General features: G+C 37.6%; 1 protein-coding gene across 3 annotated transcripts in view; it reads right to left on the bottom strand.

The window, feature by feature from the left end:
• Nucleotides 1-24,989, bottom strand: part of TPK1 (thiamin pyrophosphokinase 1) — a 335,120-nt gene that overhangs the window by 205,281 nt on the left and 104,850 nt on the right. For all 3 annotated transcript variants that reach the window (XM_027101627.1, XM_027101629.1, XM_027101628.1), the window contains one exon: nt 10,619-10,688. In XM_027101627.1, the coding sequence (XP_026957428.1) occupies nt 10,619-10,688 (70 nt within the window). The remainder of the gene's footprint in view (nt 1-10,618; nt 10,689-24,989) is intronic.

Below are 24,989 nucleotides of genomic sequence, written 5' to 3'. Positions count from 1 at the left end.
CCAGAAGGAGAAGAGAGAGAGAAAGGACCAGAGAAAATATTTGAAGAGATTATAGTCAAAAACTTCCTTAACATGGGAAAGGAAATAGCCACCCAAGTCCAGGGAGCGCAGCAAGTCCCATACAGGATAAACCCAAGGAGAAACACGCCGAGACACATAGAAATCAAATTGACAAAAATTAAAGACAAAGAAAAATTATTGAAAGCAGCAAGGGAAAAATGATAAATAATATACAAGGGAACTCCCGTAAGGTTAACAGCTGATTTCTCAGCAGAAACTCTACAAGCCAGAAGGGAGTGGCATGATATATATAAAGTGATGAAAGGGAAGAACCTACAACCAAGAGTACTCTACCCGGCAAGGATCTCATTCAGATTCGATGGAGAAATCAAAAGCTTTACAGACAAGCAAAAGCTAAGAGAATTCAGCACCAACAAAGCACCTCTACAACAAATGCTAAAGGAACTTCTCAAAGTGGGAAACATAACAGAAGAAAAGGACCTACAAAAACAAACCCAAAACAATTAAGAAAATGGTCATAGGAACATACATATTGATAATTACCTTAAATGTGAATGGATTAAATGCTCCAACAAAAAGACACAGACTGGCTGAATGGATCCAAAAACAAGACCCGTATATATGATGTCTACAAGAGAACCACATCAGACCTAGGGACAAGTACAGACTGAAAGTGAGGGGATGGAAAAAGATATTCCATGCAAATGGAAATCAAAGGAAAGCTGGAGTAGCAATACTCATATCAGCTAAAATAGACTTTAAAGAATGTTACAAGAGACAAGGAAGGACACTACATAATGATCAAGGGATCAATCCAAGAAGAAGATATAATAGTTATAAATATATATGCACCAGATATAGGAGCACCTCAATACATAAGGCAACTGCTAACAGCTATAACAGAGGAAATCAACAGTAACACAATAAAAGTGGGGGCCTTTAAAACCTCACTTACAACAATGGACAGATCATCTAAAATGAAAATAAATAAGGAAACACAAGCTTTAAATGGCACAATAGACCAGATAGATTTAATTGACATTTATAGGACATTCCATCCCAAAACAGCAGATTACACTTTCTTCTCAAGTGCACACAGAACATTCTACAGGATAGATCATATCTTGGGTCACAAATCAAGCCTCAGTAACTTTAAGAAAATTGAAATCATATCAAGAACCTTTTCTGACCAAAACGCTGTAAGATTAGAAATCAATTACAGGGAAAAAAACGTAAAAAACACAAACACATGGAGGCTACACAATACATTACTAAATAACCAAGAGATCACTGAAGAAACCAAAGAGGAAATCAAAACATACCTAGAGACAAATGACAATGAAAACATGATGATCCAAAACCTATGGGATGCAGCAAAAGCAGTTCTAAGAGGGAAGTTTATTGCTATACAAACCTACCTCAAGAAACAAGAAAAATTTCAAATAAACAATCTAACCTTACACCTAAAGGAACTAGAGAAAGAAGAACAAACAAAACCCAAAATTAGCAGAAGGAAAGAAATCATAAAGATCAGAGCAGAAATAAATGAAATAGAAACAAAGAAAACAATAGCAAAGATCAATAAAACTAAAAGCTGCTTCTTCGAGAAGATAAACAAAATTGATAAACCAATAGCCAGACTCATCAAGAAAAAGAGGGACAGGACTCAAATCAATAGAATTAGAAATGAAAAAGGAGAAGTTACAACAGACACTGCAGAAATACAAAGCATCCTAAGAGACTACTACAAGCAACTATGCCAAAAAAAATGGACAACCTGGAAGAAATGGACAAATTCTTAGAAAGGTATAACCTTCCAAGACTGAACCAGGAAGAAACAGAAAATATGAACAGACCAATCTCAAGTAATGAAATTGAAACTGTGATTAAAAATTTTCCAACAAACAAAAGTCCAGGACCAGATGGCTTCACAGGCAAATTCTATCAAACATTTAAGAGAAGAGCTAACACCCATCCTTCTCAAACTCTTCCAAACATTGCAGAGGAAGGAATACTCCCAAACTCATTCTATGAGGCCACCATCACCCTGATACCAAAACCAGACAAAGATACTACAAAAATCGAAAATTACAGACCAATATCACTGATGAATAGAGATGCAAAAATCCTCAACAAAATACTAGCAAAAAGAATCCAACAACACATTAAAAGGATCATACACCATAATCAAGTGGGATTTATCTCAGGGGTGCAAGGATTCTTCGATATACGCAAATCAATCAATGTGATACACCATGTTAACAAATTGAAGAATAAAAACCATTTGATCATCTCAATAGATGCAGAAAAAGCTTCTGAAAAAATTCAACACCCATTTATGATAAAAACTCTCCAGAAAGTGGGCACAGAGGGAACCTACCTCAACATAATAAAGCCCATATATGACAAACCCACAGCAAACATCATTCTCAATGGTGAAAAACTGAAAGCATTTCCTCTAAGATCAGGAACAAGACAAGGATGTCCACTTTCAATACTTTTATTCAAGATAGTTTTGAAAGTCCTAGCCACAGCAATCAGAGAAGAAAAAGAAATAAAAGGAATACAAATTGGAAAAGAAGAAGTAAAACTGTCACTGTTAGCAGATGACATGATACTATACATAGGGAATCCTAAAACTGCCACCAGAAAACTACTAGAGCTAATCAATGAATCTGGTAAAGTTGCAGGATACAAAATTAATGCACAGAAATGTCTTGCATTCCTACACACTAATGATGAAAAATCTGAAAGTGAAATTAAGGAAACACTCCCATTTACCATTGCAACAAAAAGAATAAAATACCTAGGAATAAACCTACCTAGGAGACAAAAACCTGTATGCAGAAAACTATAAGACACTGATGAAAGAAATTAAAGGTGATACCAAAAGATGGAGAGATATACCATGTTCTTGGATTGCAAGAATCAACACTGTGAAAATGACTATACTGCCCAAAGCAATCTACAGATTCAATGCAATCCTTATCAAATTAACAATGGCATTTTTTACAGAACTAGAACAAAAAATCTTAAAATCTGTATGGAAACATAAAAGACCCCAAATAGCCAAAGCAGTCTTGAGGGAAAAAAACGGAGCTGAAGGAATCAGACTCCTTGACTTCAGACTATACTATAAAGCTATGGTAATCAAGACAATATGGTACTGTTACAAAAACAGAAACATAGAGCAATGGAACAAGATAGAAAGCCCAGAGACGAACCAAAGCACCTATGGTCAACTAATCTATGACAAAGGAGGCAAGGATATACAATGGAGAAAAGACAGTCTCTTCAATAAGTCGTGCTGGGAAAACTGGACAGATACATGTACAAGAATGAAATTAGAACACTCCCGAACACCATACACAAAAATAAATTCAAAATGGATTAGAGACCTAAATGTAAGACCGGACACTATAAAACTCTTAGAGGAAAACATAGGAAGAATATTCTTTGACATAAATCACAGTAAGATCTTTTTTGATCCACCTCCTAGAGTAATGGAAATAAAAACAAAAAGAAACAAATGGGACCTAATGAAACTTATTCTGCACAGCAAAGTAAACTACAAACTAGATGAAAAGACAACCCTCAGAATGGAAGAAAATATTTGCAAACAAATCAACAGACAATGGATTAATCTCCAAAATATACAAACAGCTCATGAATTCAGGGAATTTTTGTTGGGTGCTAATCTTTTAAATGAAAGAGAAGACCAACTCTTAACTAACTAAGCTCAACTAGAACATTGTTTATATAAAAAATAATCTTTAGGACTTCCCAGTCAGGATGCTATATTCATCAATTACTCTGAGAAAACTAATCTAAAAACAACAGTCCCCCCATTTCAAATTCCTACACACTAATGACACCAAAATTCATATCCCTTTCTCAAACTACTATGCTGTGAGTTTCAGATTCTCAAAGTCCCACAGAATCACAATTTAAAAAGAAAACCTCTCACATTTAGCATCAAAATGCCAATAAATTCAAAGGTAAGGACCTTAGTTTCATGATAAAACAGTCATTTAAGAAGGAATTAGAATACAATGTACAAAAGTAAAATAGCTAGCTAGTGGGAAGCAGCCACATAGCACAGGGAGATCAGCTTGGTGCTTTGTGACCACCTAGAGGGGTGGGATAGGGAGACTGGGAGGGAGACGTAAGAGGGAAGGGATATGGGGATATATGTGCACATAGAGCTGATTCACTTTGTTATACAATAGAAACTAACACAACAATGTAAAGCAATTATACTTCAAAAAAGATGTTAAAAAAATTAAAAAAATAAAATGTTACATAAAAAAAGAATACAGTGTAACGTAAGACATTCTGGAAATAAGTGGGACATATTACTACTCATGATTTCAGACAAAAAATGGATAGTCTTTTTAGATACAAGACATTTATGGTTTATACATGCTAATAATATTAAAATATATTTATATATATCCCTGAAGTTTCTTCTCTAGCATCAAGATACTTCTAGTACCTGATACTGTATCTTAGAAACCCCTGGCTGTAAAAAAAAAAAAAAAAAAAAAGCTTCATCTTTGTGACATTTCTGCCAAGATATCAAAGAAAAATCATTAATTCAATAAATTCTTAGATGCTCATTAGTGTACTGGATATTATAAGGCACATAAAGATTAATTATGATCACTGCCTTCCAGGAGTTCACCACCTAATGAGAGAGATAAGATACATCTACACGTAGCTAAATCACAAGGTAAAATGAGAAGGTAAATAATTACAAAGTATTATGCAAAGTTAAAGGACAATAGATCACTAGAAATTTACAACCTAGTTAAAGATATACGTCTTTACAGCTCTAAATCAAGGTAAAATGTGAATATAACATTGTAAATTTAAAAGTATTACAAGATATAAGAGACGTCCAAGTCCCATCGGGCTGGAAGGAGAGGGTGTCCTCATGGGACAGACAGCATTTTATTGAGCACAGCTGCATGGAGAGTTTTACTACAAAAAACAAAACAAAAAAACACTAGCATATGCTACTAAAACCATCTGAACATCAGTACAGCAAAGGATCTAGAAGTTCTGACCAATCAGAATGGACTGCCAGACAATCAGAATGGATTATGGGTGGTACCAATGTGATCAAGCTGCAGATCAGCCTGAGAAAGGGCCCTGGGCACAGGCAGTGAGGAGAAAGGACCTGGGAGAAGACAAGGCACGGCTGACAACAGCAGCAAACGCCACACACCCTGATTCTCACCGTAGTGAGTTTAGAGTTTATCCAGGAGACAAAGGAGAAACACTCCACCTCGCCACAGTAACCTCTCTCTCACACAGACACACACACACACAGACACACACAGACACACAAACACACAGACACACACAGCACACTCTGGGGCCCTAACTAACCTTTTACACTCCATTAGGATCCTCAGAATATTTTCTAACACCCCCATTCTAGTTTAATGGTCCACACCCACGCTTTCCTTTGTCATAGAACCTATCACACAGAACTAGAGCTTTTGCATTATGTGTTTTATAATCTACCACACCGAATGCTAATTTCCTCTTTACTTCTATTATACTGTAAGTTTCTTGGGGGCAGGAACTATATTTTATTTATTTATATATTCACAGTAACCATCAAAATATCTAACTGTAAAAGGGATTCGATGGATGCTTGAATGAATGAATGAATGAATGAATCACAAGTTAAATGCTACATTCTTATTTCTGCCATTGGGTTATTCTAGAGAGACTATATCTCATTCCAAAGCTTTCTCTCTTTTTTACTCAGTTTACCTTAACTAGAGTCTAACAGAACAGGGTTTAAAAATGCTTACCTACCTTAAAAGGCATTATTTTCTTAAATGATCAGTATACTGTCAGATTACTTATGTTGTGTGATCGATTTTGTGACTGTTTCTGTACAATTCTTATTCTCTTCTACTTGATTCCATTACTTCCTTCATCTCTTAACCATAATTAGTGTGACTATAATTCTCCCGTAAGAACCTCCAGCAATGTTTCTTAATCTTTTTTTCAGATTCAGAGAGCTATGGAGTCTTTTTATTTTTTTGCGGTATGCAGTCCTCTCACTGCTGTGGCCTCTGCCGTTGCGGAGCACAGGCTCCCGAAGCGCAGGCTCAGTGGCCACGGCTCACGAGCACAGCCGCTCCGCGGCATGTGGGATCTTCCCGGACCGGGGCACGAACCTGTGTCCCCTGCATCGGCAGGCGGACTCTCAACCACTGCGCCACCAGGGAAGCCCAGCTATGGAGTCTTTATCCCAAAAAATGTCCATCCACTCCAAATTCAATATATTATGATTTTATTTTATGAAGCCCCAAAGTAACATTAATTAGGTCAGAGAGTAGTTTCCTGTGAGGGGGGCTGGCGACGGCAGGGAGGAGGCGAAGGCTCCGGCAACCCTGGGATGATACTCTACTTATTGATCTCAGTACTGTTCACACTGCTGTGCTCCCCTTTGAGAAAATTCATTGAGCTGTATCGTTATCACTTGTGCACTTCTATGTTTGTGTTTTAATATTCATTATGATGGAAAACATTGGTAATTACTGTCAGAGTTGACAACTTTCCGGACCCTGGTTAAAAATTGACTAGAGCAACAACTGTCCTTCTCTTACAGTATCTGTTAAAGATGCAGAAAAAGGACTAACTAGGGTGAGGGAGGAGAGCAATGGTGGTTGGGGGCAGGGCGGGGAGTGCATAACCCTCCCCATCATCACTTTTATTTACCTAGTACAAGCAAATAACAATCGCCCAATATTCTTTGCTGTGGACAGTTTACACTTTTCTGATCTAATACAGTGTCAATAAAATCATCGCTAGAAAAACAAAACAAACCTCCAATGCCTATCAATGATGAGCAAGAAAAAAATCTGCTCCGTAAAATCTTCCTAGCAAATCCTACCTTGCTTCTCTTCTATTTTTTCACCCTCATCTCTGTATCCTGTGATTATTCTGATCATGGGGCCAGGCTTCTCCATCCTGGTTCTGACCAACGGTGGGTTTTACCTACTTGGGAGAAGACAGGAGGCAGATGTTGCGAGCCCACCAATGGACTTTTTCATCACAGACCACTACCAGAATATAAACATGAGACTTGAGTCAGTATCAGGCTGGAGCTGTAGAATTGGGGGTATTAGCCCACACATCTGACACCCAAACTTACTACCCCACATTTCCAAAAACAGACATCTGGGGATAGGAAAACAGTCAGTTAAGAGTACAGGAGTACAGTACAAAGAGTCTTCATAAACTGTCTTCCTCTTTAATCTCAAGTCCACAACCACAGCTAGGTTCCAAATATCACTGGCGGTGCCCATTCTATGTCTCCTTGACTGGGTCTTCACCCTGCCTCAGTTTCATGTACAGACTGAACACACACCCGAATCAGAACCTATCAGCTCTCAGAGCAGAGGTAATCTAGTTACTGAAAATACACAGGTCATCAAAGTCACTCAAAACCTCATGGTGAGAGAGAACAGAGTAACTGTAATCAAATACTTATTAACAAATATTTTCTGAGAATCTAATTTTCTAGGCACAAGGGACTTTACATTCATTGAGCTTACATTCACTTGAGCAAGAAAAATTAGTCATATTTTCTGAACTCCAAATGGCAGAACTCAATGCAACTCTTTGCTACTTAGGAAAAAATAACAATTTTTTTTTTTTTTTGGCTGCACTGGGTCTTTGTTGCTATGCACAGGCTTTCTCTAGTTGCAGCAAGCAGGGGCTACTCTTCATTTCAGTGTGCAGGCTTCTCATTGCGGTGGCTTCTCTTGTTGCAGAGCATGGGATCTAGGGTGCTTGGGCTTCAGGAGTTGCAGCACACAACCTCAGTAGTTGTGGCGCACGGGTTTAGTTGCTCCATGACATGTGGGATCTTCCTGGACCAGGGATTGAACCCATGTCCCCTACATTGGCAGGCGGATTCTTAACCACTGTACCACAAAAGAAGTCCCAATAACAGATAATTTTATATTTTTCTTTTTGTTTCTCCCGACTCACTAGCATATACTCAGATCACCATGAACTGTTTTCACAATAAATAAAAACATTAAGGGCTTCTTTATAAAAAAAAAAACAAAACCTGGTAAATGGAGAGAGGTGACTTTCAAAGTAGAAACAAAGACAAACATTTGTAAAAAAAAAAAAAAAAAAAAAAGACAAACATTTGTGAAAGATGTAGAAGACTGAATGCATTCCGTACATGATCAGACGTAAGGTCACCACTGAACTTTGCTTCAGCGCTATCCCTTGGCAAACCCTGCTCCTCTGTTACTGTCTACATCAGCCTTCCTTCTTTCCATTCCTAATGTGTAAAGATCTCACTTTCTCTTCAACTGGAGATGATTCTCTACATATTCATGTTTTATTCCATAATTATAAGGTATTACATTGTAGATTAGCACACTGAATAAATAAAAAAATAAGAACAAGCGAAGCAGCGGTCCACAACCCTAACTTGGCTTTTCAAAACTCATGAATATTTTTTCCATTTCCATTGTAAAGCCTTTCTGTTAAAAATACAGTTAATAGGAACAATGTTTAGTTACCTGTGTCCAATTAGTTTAACTGGGTAGGGTTTGGATTTAATGAGATTTATTCCAAGACTTTAATTCCCACATGAAGCAGTTAGCTTCACTCATCTCCCTATTAGGGACTCTATCTCCACCCCAGCCAGCCACGTCCCTAAGCATCAGACTATGCATCACGGCAAACAATGTTATTACAACTCGAAAATCAACAACAAATACACTTTCTTCTTAAACATCTTCATATATGGACAAATGGATGCTAGATAAATCATATAAATCTTCTTGGAAGATTTCCGTGACATTACTCATAAATGTGTTCAGAAATATAAGAAATGATTATTTCGAAATTTGGGCAAAAATAATGGCACCCATTCCCAGATCCGGCAATGTACACTACTTTCAGATGCGAGTAAACATGTTGGATGTTGTATTTCTCACTAGTGGCCAACCCAATTCAATAAAATTAATCAGTACAGAAATCTACTTTTTCATAGGCATTCTAGATGGTTCTCATGATCAAGGAAGAGCTGGGAAGTACTGTGTTAATACCCTTTCACAGCTCTGGTTCATGTAATTATGTTCATGAGCTACACCCATCACAAAGAGAAAAAGCACTCAGTACCAGATCGCTGGCCACTAAGCAGCCTATAGGCATGAAACAAACAGCCCCCAATTCATATCTTGCCCACATGGCCATTATGCTCCTCTCTGAAGCAACTGGCCCAGACACTTCTATACACATACTTGAGTATTTTTTCATACACTGTCCATGTCAAGTCTTCAAGAATACAGTCAGAGGAATCCATAAAGTTTAAAAATAAAGATGCACAGGGGCTTCCGTGGTGGCGCAGTGGTTTGAGAGTCCGCCTGCCGGTGCAGGGGATACGGGTGCGTGCCCCGGACCGGGAGGATCCCACATGCCGCGGAGCGGCTGGGCCCGTGAGCCATGGCCGCTGCGCCTGCGCGTCCGGAGCCTGTGCTCCGCAGCGGGAGAGGCCGCAGCAGTGAGAGGCCCGCGTACCGCAAAAAAGAATTTAAATAAAATAAAATAAAATAAAGATGCACAAAATGATAAGAATTTAAATTGTCTTCCTAGCTGTCACTGTGGCTATATTCTTTGATAATGCATCCAGACACGCCCAATCTCATGCCTTTCTCCTATGGTAACCAGCTGCTTTCAAAATAACAGCTCCAATATTAAAAACGTGAAGTAAAAATTTTGATGCCATAAAGATGTATTTTACATCATTTCAAAATACATGTATTTAAACTCACAGCTACAGTATGCTGCATCAAATATTTTTATTTTTTGCAGCAAGGAGGTGATTTCTCAAACTATAAACATTTCAGTACATTTAATAACACATATGGTAGAAGTAGAACTAAATTTCATAGCTAGTCTACTTATATCTAGACTATAAATTCTTGTGTTTGCCAAAAGGGTGAACTATACACATGCTGGCAATGAGCTAGATTTAAACTGTGCTTTCATCAAACGTACTCTCACATCTAAAAATAGCTCCCCATGCAAAGATCAGGAAAACCAGAGAGCACAGATAACAAATCATTAAGAAATAAATTATTTATCTCTTTAAAATATATGTATGCATAACTCAGAAGTAAGTTAAATTATACTGAGTTTTACTCGATGCTAATATAAAAATCTTGAACCTTCTACAGCAGTATATATCTTTTATATGAGATCAGTTTGTATTCCTTTAAACTGTTTGAATAAAAACTCAAATTACCATTATTTTAGTCAATGTTCAAAGTCCTCACAAATATCGATATCTGATAATGCTACTTCATGAGACTGTGAAATAGTAGAATGTTTTTTTTATTTTGAATAAGATTGGCCTATTTCTACTTGCAGATACCATTCAAAGCAAAGAAATAATACAACATGGTTAAGCAGCTCTCTCCCTGAGGTGGTTTTCTGTAAAAAGAATTTGAAGGAAAATGAACAGTCACCATTCACTAAGAAGAGAAAAAGCAAGCTCAAGAGCAGAACTGATATAACAGACACTGGCTGAAAGAAAGCATACCTTTCCCTCTCTCCTTCCGTGACGTCATATAAGCGGTTGGCACCTCCATCAGCACAGGCTCTTAAAAGAGCTTCAAAAAGAAAAAAAAACAAAGAATATTTCAATATAGGAAGCTTAGAGCAGTATCTTTCAAAGGCTGAACGTTAAAAGGCACTCAGACACACACACGCATACACACACACTCACGCTCCCCTCCTTGGATCATTTCACATTCAGCCAGTGACACTGCTGGTACTGAAAACGATCCTACACATCACACACACAAGCGAGACCACCAGGCAAGTCCCTTGCTCCCTTATTTTATTAATTTTTATAGAAATTTTCTATTTATGGCAGGTATTAAGGGTTTCCATATTTTACTGTGATATGGAAGATTTCTTTTAAAAATAAATCATAGGGCTTCTCTGGTGGCGCAGTGGTTGAGAGTCCGCCTGCCAATGCAGGGGACACGGGTTCATGCCCCTGTCCAGGAAGATCCCACATGCCGCGGAGCGGCTGGGCCCGTGAGCCATGGCCGCTGAGCCTGCATGCCCGGAGCTCGTGCTCCGCAACGGGAGAGGCCACAACAGTGAGAGGCCCGTGTACCACAAAAAAAAATAAAAATAAATAAATAATAAGCATAACATCATAAGTTTATTTTAAAGTATGAAGTAACTAATAATCTAGATATATATGACTGTAAAAATTGAGAAGTTGGTACAAAATTGACTGAAACTTGGGAAGCACTAAGATAATCAGATAAGGCAAAAGAGCCCCAGCTGCCTCTCTAACTGGGCCTTTTTATCTCTTGGCTTACCGTGCTTTTCCCCTAGTATCATCCTAGGATTTGATGCTGCTGGTCAATCATTCCTTGAAATTTTCTTAGTCCATTGTCTACTATTTTTGTCGTTGTTACTTCTCTAATTTCTAATTTTCCCAGAAATGGTCAGTATCTTAGCATCAATTCATCCCTTTATTTAAAAAAATATATCCTTTATCTAATAGTTTCAAATCAAACTTTTTCTTTTTAATCCTGGGCAATATAAGAGTGAATGCTGAGATGTCTAAGATTCTAATTCCTCACCCTGAACAGACCAAAGCCTTGCCTCTGTCCCCACATAGCTGTTAAAACCAATCATTAGGTCATAAAAATCAGCAAAGACCTTGGACACCAGCAGTTTCAGAAGAAATAAACTATAATCGGCCCTCCATACCCAAAGGTTTCAAATTTGGTCCCCTGCTGAATCTGTGGAAGGAGCTGAATTCCTGTATTGCACCATTTTGTATTAGTGACTTGAGCATCTGCGGATTTTGGTATCTCAGGGGTTCCTGGAACCAATCTCCCACGGATACCGAGAGACAACTGTATTTTTTTTGAGCTACTTCCTCATTTTATTGCACTTATGAAATCACCTTCCCTTTTTGCAAATTTAGCTACACATTTAAAAGAGTGTTTATAAAATCTACCTCCAAATTTCTAGGTGTTTTATAACAGGTGGAATATTGGAAAAGATAGTTAATTGACCGTACTGGCATGAGTAAAGGTCCCAAAGAATTTTCCACTAATCAATGATATACGGGAAATAGTTTTCTGTCCTATATTATATCAGAAATAAAACAGAGGCCAAGTGGGGAAAAAAAAAAAGAAATCCCTTTTTTGCTTCAACCTCTTCAACTGTAAATGGTAATAGTATCACCTTTGACAGAGGTATTAAGCAATTAATGACTTAATAATTATAATAGTGCTCATCACAATACTGGAACATAGTAAGCATTCAACAGACTAAGGCATTCATTAGTCATCTTTCTCCATTCCTGTTAGAATGAAAATAAAGTCTAAAAAGCATTGTTTTTCTAGAAAAGAAAAGCCTAAGGTCCTTAAAAAGTGCAAAACAAAAATAAGAGTTTTTACAAGATATCTAAGAGGGACATCTCATTTTACCCATTACCGACAACAAGTATTTCCCTTTAAGGAAAGGGACCCAAATTCAAATTATACCACAAACATAACCTGCAGAAGATCACAAAATATTCTGCATATTTCCTTAATACCAAACACTAAAAGTTCAAAAACATCAAAGGATAAATGGAGAGATAATCTCACATACAAAAGATGATGTAGAACAAATGAATAGGGAGATGGAAAAGACTGATAAATAGAAACAGATGGGGGCTGCCCTGGTGGCGCAGTGGTTGAGAGTCCGCCTGCCGATGCAGGGGACACGGGTTCGTGTCCCGGTCTGGGAAGATCCCACATGCCGCGGAGCGGCTGGGCCCGTGAGCCATGACCGCTGGGCCTGCGTGTCCAGAGCCTGTGCTCCGCAATGGGAGAGGCCACAACAGTGAGAGGCCCGTGTACCGCAAAAAAAAAAAAAAGAAACAGATGGTAAACTGTAATTACCCTCAGAGTATATAATACATTTCTCTGTAAACAAAATTAACAAGTCTGTTGTATCTTTTTATGTAAGATCTTTTTATGTAAAATTGATTCACTGAAGTAAAATGAAAATCTAGAAGTAGTGGCAAAGGATTATCAAATAGAATGACTTGTCATGTTTTCGCACTATATCATTTTACAAATATCAGTTGAATTCAACATTTATACCTATCACGTGGCAGGCCCTAAACAGAATAGAAAGATGAATAACAGAAAGAACTAGTTCTCCAGACTCACACTATTGTGGAAAAAGGAGAAAGAGAAGCACATATTTACATTGCACTGTAGACATTGATGAGGGCTATGACAGAAGCAATGAAACATGATGGGAGGACTGGGACAGGAGACAATTTCAGTGGACAAATCTGTAAAACTGTGTATTATTAACTCTAGTTCAGCTAAAATCAGTGTTACTTTGATAATCCAAAATTGTTTTCTCCTGCCTGTTATTTCTCACACCCAGACTTAAACTGGTATTTTTAGAGCAGTTTTAATAAAAGAGAAATACCTAAGTCTTAGGAAGTATATTTGTCCACATCTATTCTTGTTTTAAATGAATAAAAGAGTTAAAATAACCGTGATGAAATCTGTGGACCACTCTTTTATTACCTAGAAGCTGGGATTGTGGTGCAATCCATCTGAAAGAAAACACAAGCTCCAGTCTGTCCCTAAAACTATTTTGTTTTGTTGTCAATAAAGTTTAACAAAAAAGATATACTCTACCACTTTTAAATCTTATTAATGAAATATTTTCCATGTACTTAAATAAAATTGCATTTGGAAAACAAAATTTCAAGCATGTATTACATAATGTTGGCATGAATTCATTGGTAGCAATTTGAAAGCTGAGTAAACAAATGACTATTAATGAAAGTGACCAACTAAAAAAATCAGTAGCAGAGGACACTCTCAAATAAGATATTTTTGATAAATCACGAATCAGCCTCAAAAATATGTTCACTCCATCATCATTTAAATTGTCCCACGCTTTAATGAAAAGAAGTTACTGCATGAGTTATCTTTAATGTAAAAATGTCATTGGCTCATACAGCAAAATTTTTGCAGATTTATCAAATACTACAGTTTCAATGCTTGAATAGTTATTTACTATGCATCAGGCTGATAAACAGCTGAAGACTAAAATACATTAAAATCTCTACATCAACTTTATATATTGGTACTACCAATAAGCATACTAAATACATCTGAAACTAATTTTTTTTTAACCTGGCATAAGTTACTGTTACTGACAAATAATGAAGAGCTCCACTCACAATCAGAGGTTACTTGGTTAGTTCATTAATTTCTGTTGAATAAAGCTGGACAGAAATGATTTGACTTTCTGAAAAGTAGACTATGATATTGGTTCCAAGTATTAAGATGTAAGAAAAAATAAAGTAAAATCAAAGAAACATTTTTCAGTGTCAGTCAACTGAAAGAACACTAGACATAAAGGATTTTGATTCCTATCTGGATCAGCCACTTATCAGTACTATGACTGATCTAATCCCAAGCGTGCTGATTCCAATGCAAAATAGAGTATCATATATATTTTACCAAGCTCACAAAATTTTTCAGGAACTGGAGAGAGACAACAAAGATAAAACCAGAAGGAAGTAGCATGGGGAAACATATTCTCTTACATGCAGTTGATAAAATTATAATTTTGAGAGACAGTTTGGCAGATTTATAAAAATTTCAATGTGTATGTCCTTTGATCCAGAAATGCTAGGTAGCCTCTATAAAACTTGCCCAAATTCACAAGGGCGTATGTACAAGGATAGTCACTGTGATATCATATGTAATCCTGAAAAAGCTGTTAGCAAACTTGAATGGTCATCACTTAAATATTGGTAAAATATATCAAAGCCCTTGTAAGGAACCATTAAAAAAAAAGTAGCTCTTATATGTATTTATATGTTATCTCTTATAAGATATGTTATTTAAAACTTTAGGTCAAATCTTCCTTGCAACAACAACTCAGAGAATATATAGAAATATGCCTAATTCAATAAAACTAAGAATTGTACCAAGGTTACTATGTCAAGAATGCTTATCCAAGTCATCAGTGATCAGCATTAATACGATGCACCCACACTGGAGAAAGGACGCTAGACCTACACCCTGAGGAAGCTCATCAAAACAGCAAGGCACAACAGCTCAAGAGACCCAAGAATCAAGTCTTCCTGGTCAGAAGCATACCAAACAAGGAGTGACCAGAATGTTTGAAAGTCACTCCTGGGAAGTAACTAGACGTTCACTATTTTTGTTAACAATCATTATTTATTACCTGTCTTGAAACTCTTCCTTAAAGCTAAGTAAACTTAGTGTTGCGTAAAGCCTATCATGTCTTCTTAGTTTGCTAATCCAAGACCACTTCTGTGTTGCACACAATGAACTCTTTAACCTTGATTATTCATAAGGAATAGGCATGGGATCATGGAAGACACTCTTTCACTCTTACATTAAAACACTGTGCTGCTAAAAATATTTTTACAAGAAATATGAATTATATTGTAATTACAATTTTAAAACCAGTAATAATAACTAAAAAGGAAAATACACATAAGGTAACAAGAATAATTTCAGATCCAATCCCATTATTAGGAGAAGAAATCAAATATTTTGACAGACTTGGTCAGGATTGAGTTGAAGGTGCCTACGTTAATCTGGAGGAAAGCAAAGATCCAGAATCTTATGTAGAAGATGTCTTACAGAATTCCTGGACAGCTAAACACCTCCAGTTAGCCAGATCCTGTTTACTCCTAACACAGGTCCTTCTTCCCTAGTACTCCAAAGATACAATCAGTCTTTGTGTACCTGAAATCAACCTAGTCTATGGCTATTACTGCTTTAAGCCAGGATTCTCTCCCTACTTTAGGAACAACAGTAAACCACGTAATTCCCAACTTCTATTCTTCTACCCAGATGAGCTAGTGTGGCTGGAAAAAAAAAAGGGGGGGGGTACCTTCTGGACTAGCCTCAGAAATAGTCTACCAACAAGTACACATCACATTCTTTATTAAGAAGTGATAATCACTTATGAAACATGTGAGGGCAGACACAACTACTCGGATATCAGGAAGTTCACTATCAGGCATTACAGAGGTTAAGTGGTTTGTCTTTTGTTTTATTTTTATTGCAGTAAGAACACGTAACATGAGATCTACCCTGTTAAAATTTAAGTGAATAATACAGTGTCATTAACTACAGGCACAACATTGTACAGCAGATCTCTAGAACTTAATCATCTAGCGTAACTGAAACTTGACTTCTGTTGAACAGTAACTCCCCATCTGCCCCTGCCCCGAGCCCATGGCCACCACTGTTCTATCCTCTGCTTCCCTGAGTTTAACTGTTTTAAATTTCACATACAAGGGGAATCATGAAGTAATCTGTTTTTCTGGGACTGGCTTCTTTCATATTGTATAATGTCCTTCAGTTTCTCCCATGTTGTTGCATATTGCTAGATTTCCTTCCTTTTTAAGGCTGAATAATATTCCATTATCTGTATATTCCATTATCTGTGTATTCCCTGTTTCCATTCATCCATCAATGGACACTTAGGTTATTTCCAGATCTTGGTTATCTTGAACAGTGCTGCAGTGAACATGGAAGTGCAGCTATATCTTTAAGCATCTAATTTCAATTCTTTTGAATAAACAGCCAGAAGTGGGATTGCTGGGTCATATGGTAACTCTATTTTAACTTTTTATTCTCTTTCTCATAGCGGCTGCACTGTTTTGCATTCCTACCAACAGCAAAGTAAGGTTTGAGTTTCTCCACCTCCTCACGAATACCTGCTGTCTTTTTTTTTTTTTTGATAATAGCCAAACTAAGAGGTTTGAAGAGGTATCTCATTATGGTTTTGATTTGCATTTCCCTAATGATTATAACGTTGAGCATCTTTTCATATACCTGTTGGCCATCTGCAGGTCTTCTTTGAAGAAATGTCTATTCAGTTCCTTATCCAATTTTTAATTGGGTTATTTGATTTTTTTTCTGGATAATGAGTTGTCGGAGATACTTACATTTTGGGAAATTAATCCCCTATTATATATAAGGCTTGCAAATATCTTCTCCCATTCTGTAGATTGCCTTTTCACTCCTGCTCATTTCCTCTGCTGTCCAGAAGCTTTTTAGTTTGATATGGCCCTATTTACCTAATTTTGCTTTGTTTGGTTTTTGACATCAGGTCTATGCAATCATTGCCAAGACCAGTGTCCAGAAGCTTTTCCCCTATGTTTCCTTCTAGGAGTTTTACACTTTCAGGTCTTACATTTAAGTCTTTAACCCATTTTTCAGTGAAGATAAGTGTTTTTAACCAATTTTCATCACTAGGGACAATGCTAACATAAAGCCGTACTTCATATTTTATACTTACGGCAGCCAAGAAGGTCTAAATCAATTAATTCTTCCAGAAATATCCCTTGCTTAAAAACATTGACCTGTAAGTATTCTCTGCCATGTTAAAACTTCAACCATATCATGAAGCCTAATAAGAAATATAAGGACTCATGGAAGGTTTCCTTTAATGAACTATTATCCTTAAACACATTTAGGTGTTCACTTTTAGTATTTCTTAAATTCTTCATAAAAAACAGAATGCCTGTTTAGGATATTTCTGTGATTTAAAAGAGAAGTTACAGGATCTTCCTTGGAGACCTTCACGCGTGGGGAGTGTTAAATATATTGGTCAACGATAAAAACAAGGGAAAATACATCTAAGGTGCTCTTAACTACGTATACAGTAATACAGATATTGATTTTTACATTTGTACAATTTTAAGCACAAGAAATGGTTACAGTGGTACTCCTGCCGAAGAGGACAGGGTTAGGACAAAGCTTCATTTTTTGCATAACTAATTTTCTTCAAGGGAACACCGCTCGTGCACTCGCAGCCCGTAAGTGGCGTTAAATCTACACCCAAATTCAGATTTGGCCCATGGCTCAGTTCATGCTGTTACATCTCCTGCCTGGGGGCACTGATTCAGAGACAGAGATGTGATCCAATCAAAGGTAATGAAACCTAGGGAGACTTTCCCAGGTTCCCTTTTCTGCTGTCCTGCCACCTGAGAGACTGTAAGCTTGGATCTATGATGGGCTATCATAACAGCCCAGAGCATGGAGCCAATACAGGAAGGTAAAACTAGGAGACAAGAGTACTGTTTGAGTCCTCATAGTCCTAGCAATAGCCTTTTTAATTATTGGGTTGGCCAAAAAGTTCGTTCGCGTTTTTCCATAAGAGGTTATGAAAACCCGAACGAACTTTTTGGCCAACCCTATACATGCGCTAACAAGTGCCCTTCTTTGGCTCAGGCCAGTTTGAGTTGGGTTCTCTGTCATTTGAAACTGAAGGAGCCTTAACTAATCCAAATATTAATTTCTACTTCAAAGACACAGAATCTTCCTCTTGGTTGGAGAATACGACCTTATTATGTCTCAAGTCTATACTGCATCAAGGCCTTAAAAGGAGGTATATATTTTTGTAGGTAGTTGGCTTATTATGTGTATACACTCTCACCTGCAAAGCCTTGATTATGATCCAAATTAGTCAGTCCGTGGACATGGTTAACAGACGGATTAGCATGCTTTCTCTATGGGGATGTTATTTCATGGGGAAAAACTTTCATTCAAAGCCTTTTGTGGAAATATGTGCTCTCTGAAAGAGACAGCAACAATTTACTTTGCTCACAGGAGTACCAAGATGCATAATTAATTGCTGTTTAGATAACTCTTTCACAGTTTTAGACGAAAGGTTTAATTTACAGTATACTTATGTGCAATTATTAAGAGAGCTCACATTATATGTAACATCCCACAAACCGTGAGTGGAATACTCTTTAAATTTTAGTTAAGTCAGTAACACAGAATTATCCTCATTTCAAATAAAAAGCAAATGGTGTTTATATTGAGCATCTACATGCACAGTGCCGTGCTAGCCCCAACGGGCTAGTTCACGCCATGTAACGAAAAACTTTTATTACCTTTAGGTATATGCTGCTGTGTAAATTCTATTACCCCTTCTCTCTACCACCTTCCACCTCCTCCTCTCCTAGTTATGTGCTATGGAGATAAAGTGTGACATTTAGTCATCTTTGATGCTCTTTATGAAGTCTACAATCAGGTACCACCTCAACACTTAGTGACACTAAATACATCATTACTAAGAAATCTTAAAAACAACCAAACATCAAACTGCCTGTCTATCCTAAAATGGCATGGGGAAAATTTTCTTAAAGATGAGTAAAGCTCATCATGTGTAAAAACTGCCGAGAGGGAAGCAGCGCAGAAAAACAGGGTCTTGTGAATAAAGCTATAGCACGTGCAAGTCTGTCCTAATGTGAGTTGTTAGGAATAATTAGGGTTGAGTGCATTCTCAATCATTAAATTTCTACTAAAGACTGGCCATTCTTTAGGGACAAGATGGCAAATATGCCTACTCAATCCACAGGGAATAAGGAAACATATAACAGACCTTTGTTGGTGTTGGTTATAAACACAGGGTTGCTCAACCTTGCTACTATTCACAATCTGGGCCTTTGCTGTAAGGGGTCGTCCAGTACATTGTAGGATGTTCAGCAGTGTCCTTGGCCTTACCCACTAGATGCCAGTCATACCTGAGATGTGACAACCAAAAATATCCACAGACAATGGCAAATATCCCCTACTCAGCAAAAATCACTCCCAATGCCCAAACCGGAGGACCACTTACACCTCGGCAGGCTGCCCAGAGTCCCACCATATCCAGCTGTAAGGCAGACTGCTCATCGCTATTCTCGAAAATTCCAATTTAAAAGCAAGACTATCACCCAGAAACTACATTCCACCTAGCTACCAATGTCAGGTGAATTAACAAAGCAACTTATGTCCCAGCTAAATTGCCTTCCATAGACCACTACCTAACAGCATACACAAAAATAAACTCCAAATGGATTAAAGACCTAAATGTAAGACCAGACACTATAAAACGTAGAGGAAAACATAGGAAAAACACTCTTTGACATAAACCACAGCAAGATCTTTTTTGACCCACCTCCTAGAGTAATGAAAATTAAAACAAAAATAAACAAATGGGACCTAATTAAACTTCAAAGCTTTTGCAAAGCAAAGGAAATCAAAACAAGACGAAAAGACAACCCTCAGTATGGGAGAAAATATTTGCAAACAAATCAACGGACAAAGGATTAATCTCCAAAATATACAAACAGCTCATGTAGCTCAATATAAAAAAAAAACAAACAACCCAATCAAAAAATGGGCGGAATTCCTAAATAGACATTTCACCAAAGGGGACATACAGATGGCCAAGAGGTGCGTGAAAAGATGCTCAACATCACTAATCATTAGAGAAATGCAAATCGAAACTGAAATGTGGTATCACCTCACACCGGTCAGAATGGCCATCATCAAAAAATCTACAGACAATAAATGCTGGAGAGGGTCTGGACAAAAGGGAACCCTCCTGCACTGTTGGTGGGAATGTAAATTGATACAGCCACTATGGAGAACAGTATGGAGGTTCCTTAAAAAACTAAAAACAGAACTACCATATGACCCAGCAATCCCACTACTGGGCATATACCCGGAGAAAACCGTAATTCAAAAAGAGACATGTACCTCAATGCTCACCTGCAGCACTATTTGCAATAGCCAGGACACGGAAGCAACCTAAATGTCCATCGACAGATGAATGGTTAAAGAAGATGTGTCCTCTTATATACATAGATACAACGGAATATTACTCAGCCTTAGGAGGAACAAAATTGAGTTATTTGTAGTGAGGTGGATGGACCTAGAGTCTGTTGTACAGAGTGAAGTAAGTCAGAAAGAGAAAAACAAATACCGTATGCTAACACATATATATATATATGGAATCTAAAAAAAATGGTACTGACGAACCTAGTGGTAGGGCAGGAATAAAGATGCAGGCATAGAGAACAGACTTGAGGACACGGAGGTCGGGGGGAAGGGCACGCTGGGGCAAAGTGAGAGGAGTATTGACATATATACACTACCAAATGTAAAATAGATAGCTTGTGGGAAGCAGCTGCAGAGCACAGGGACATCAGCTCGGTGCTTTGTGACCACCTAGAGGGGTGGGATAGGGAGGGTGGGAGGGAGACACAAGAGGGAGGAGATATGGGGACATATGTATGCATATGGCTGCTTCATTCTGTTGTACAACAGAACCTAACACAGCATTGTGAAGCAATTATACTCCAACAAATGTGTGTAAATAAATAGCCTTCCAATCTATCCCAGATGCAAACCTATCATCTTATCCTCTTAGACTTTTTGAATTCTCAATAAGATCTCTCCTACCATCTGTACATGTATTAATATCTATGATATTCCACGTAATCTTCCAGCATGATCCCACACCCTCTATTTGTGCCTCCTACTCGTTTTGAGACCCCATAACTAAATTATTGCCACTAGTGACAACAGTCAAAGTCAGGTCTTTCCGACTGTGTGCTCACATCATCTCCCAGGACAGATGAGAAAACAGCATTAAAGATACCACCATAGACAGGGAACATGAAAAATGACAACTTCTATTATTAGCTCAATGCATTTCATAATGTAAAAACACTGGTAAAGCGGCAGTGACAAAATGAGATGTGGCAGATGTCTACGAATGAGCAAAAATAATTAAATGCCCAGAACTACCAAGAAGAGCTGGAATAGAAGAAAAGGGCAATGACGGTGGCTGGTTTGCTTGGCAAAAGTAAGAGCTTTTAAACAAAACTCACTTTGTTAATGCAAATGTGTTACGTAATGGAAGAAGGCAGAAGCCATGGAACCAACTGACCTCCTCTGCCTGCTCATTCAGCACCAGAATTCCTTCACCTCTCCTTTTTTTTTTTTTTTTTGCGGTACGTGGGCCTCTCACTGTTGTGGCCTCTCCCGTTGCGGAGCACGGGCTCCGGACGCGCAGGCTCAGCAGCCATGGCTCACGGGCCCAGCCGCTCCGCGGCATGTGGGATCTTCCTGGACTGGGGCACGAACCCGTGTCCCCTGCATTGGCAGGCGGACTCTCAACCACTGCGCCACCAGGGAAGCCCTCCTTTTTTTTTTTTTTATGGATCAGTGGTATCAGATCTCAGAACTTATAGGCAAGACATATTTCAATAGAGAGATTTATTTTTGCATCTATCAATAGTGAAAATGTGTTAAAATCAGATATTTGTTACACAAGTGATACATTTATCTTATTTTGTAGAGATAGAAGAAAAAAATACCTAATCGGATCATATTTGTACCTTTCCAAGTACCTTTGACAAAATATTTTAACGCAATTTACTGAGAGTTTCTAGCAAACAAACCTATTCTTTTAAACAATAATCATTAAATCTAAATAGTAATGATAGGATAATTTCAGCAATTGGGGCTTAATACAGAAAAACTAGAAACAGAAAAAATTACATATTTTTACTACCAACTAATGTAAGAATTTCACATATTATAATTTTATAATTAACTACACTCCTTTTCTAACTTAGCAGAGTCAAGCTAATTCTTCTTCCTGGTTAGGAAAAAAAATAGTTTTGGGGGAGGACTGTTTGACAGCTATTAGTAAGAATAAGGGGAGAGGAATTAGAGATAATATTTCTAGAAATAGATGAAAAGAATAATCACTGGATGTTAAAAGCAAGAGATAATTACCCAACAATTCATACTAGGGCTTCTTTAGGCCAAGAGTTATAACCAGGTGGAACAAAGCACACTTAAAGAGCTTCAAGGGGATGAATAAATGCCTTACTACCACATTTCTTAGTTTGTAAGTTTTATCTGGGGACATTCTTAGAGGTGAATTAACCTTACTCTTTAAAACATGACTTATCAGGGCATGAAAAAGCTTTTTTTAAAAAAATAATTAAAAGAAAGCCAGTTGCTTTGCAGTTTAGTTAGATAAGCGAATAGCTTTAAGAGATAAAACTGAGAGGCAGTCAAGAACCATATTAAGCAGGCCATGGGACAGAACCGAGCTCAAGTATAAAATGAAGCCATGATGGGTTTTAAGTTTCAGAGTGTTCTACTCTGACCTCTGTGTTAAAAAACTTTCTTCCTTTTACATTGAGAACAGATTAGAGGGAGACAAGAGTGTAATTAATGACATTAGTTAGGAGACCTGCAGTGACCAGGGGAGAAGGTGGCTTAGACTAGAGTTGCAGCACCTAAGGCAGAGAAACTTGGATGTACTTCAACATACATTGGGAGTTGAAAGTGACTGGATCGGCTGAGAGACTTGGATGTGGAGGATGGTGCAAAAGGAATCAGAGATGACCCTCAGTTTCCTGTCTTGAGCAACTGACAAACACTGGTACTGTTTACAACTGTTTACTATTCCCTCTACTGTAGTTTTGTCCAATGCTTGGCCACATTCCATAAAATATTTCCTGCTATTCTTGGCCCTCTATCATCCTTCACATTTTGCTGTCCCATTTATATTATAACCCTATGGGCCTGCCGTTCTCCTTACAATGAGACACGTAAAGATCCAATAGCTCTTCTCTCACTTTTCTCCACATTGGATTTGCCTCCAGGGGTCTCTGTAGAGTGGAAATATTTTATACTAATGGTAGAGAAAAATTAAAGGCATTATCAAAAAAGTTTAATGAAAACTTAAAACACGAAATACAGTTTATAGGATAGATGTGATGTTAGTAAGTGTTGTTCAGAGCAGTTTTATTGTTTGGGCTTGAGTTTGGGTTTCCTTGTTTGTTTGTTTGTTTGGGTTATTCCTAAATCAAAGGAAACATGAAACCAAAATATTAGAAAGGACCTGGGGTAACTCTGAATATGTGAAATAACTTCTGGCAAAGAAACCCAGATTTGAAAGCTCAGATGCAATTGCTATGGCAAATACCAAAAGAAAAACCTGAAACAGGTCATTTTTTTTTCCTGTTTTTGTTTTCCCCCAGAAACTTGTAAGAAAATTACAAGAAATGTTATTTTCAGGAAATTTTTAAAAGGAAAACAGAGGCTATAGAGATGACAAATAAGCACAGGAAAAAGTATTAAACATCATTAGTTATCAGAGAAACTCAAAACCACAAGATAACACTACATCCTTATCAAAATGGCTGAAATAAAATATGGTGATTTTATATCAAATACTGGCAAGGAAGCAGACAAATGGGATCATTTACACACTGCTATTGGTGCTTTACTACCGCATAATTAATCTTACAACAACTCAAAGGCTTGCATTTTATTTCCTATTTACAGACAAGGAAATGAGCTCAAAGTCACATAGTTATTTGCCCCAAGTTACATAAATTTTCTTGTGGGCTTCAGAGTGTGAACCTTAATTTAGAAAATAAGATTTTTCACTTGTGTGTTATGGAGTTAGAACTAGAATTTTTGTAACAGTGAAGTCAGAATTAGAACCTGGATTCACTTGGTAACAGAGTGCACATTATTTTTGTTACACCAGAAATCCTCCACTGTGCATATGAGTTGACCCAATAAAGCAAAGTGACGTATAAACAATGAAACAACATGAGCTTAAAGTGTAAGAACCTCAAACATCAACTTCCTCAGGAACAATAATGCACACACTTTTCCAACGCAGTAAAATACCCGGTAAGAGCCACAGAAGATGTTCACGTCTAGTGACCCATTCACAGAACTAGCTTCATGTCTTACTAAAAGAAAATGAAGAACAGGGTTGAAGAGATCCTAAGAGATCTTTTAAATATCAAAGTCATTTGTATTGATCTTAGCATACTGGAGGAAACACAGTTTGCCTTCCGTATCCATCAGGCTCCCATCAGGAGATACCATGCAGTAATTCAAACAGAGAAAGTAATATGTGAAAGTAATTTGAATGTGAGAAAATTAATAACAGGGGTTGGAGTAACAGCGGGTGGAGGTGGTGAGGTAAAGAATAGAGCAAGACCAGATCTAGGAAGCAGACAACACTGGAAAGGCCTCGATGGTGGGAAA

This window comes from Aethalodelphis obliquidens, unplaced genomic scaffold, assembly GCF_003676395.1.
Source record: "Aethalodelphis obliquidens isolate GAN/ISIS:26980383/991018 unplaced genomic scaffold, ASM367639v1 scaffold5, whole genome shotgun sequence".
Classification (NCBI taxonomy): domain Eukaryota; kingdom Metazoa; phylum Chordata; class Mammalia; order Artiodactyla; family Delphinidae; genus Aethalodelphis; species Aethalodelphis obliquidens.
The sequence above is the reverse complement of the archived record's forward strand: the minus strand, read 5'-3'. Positions and strand labels throughout refer to the sequence as shown.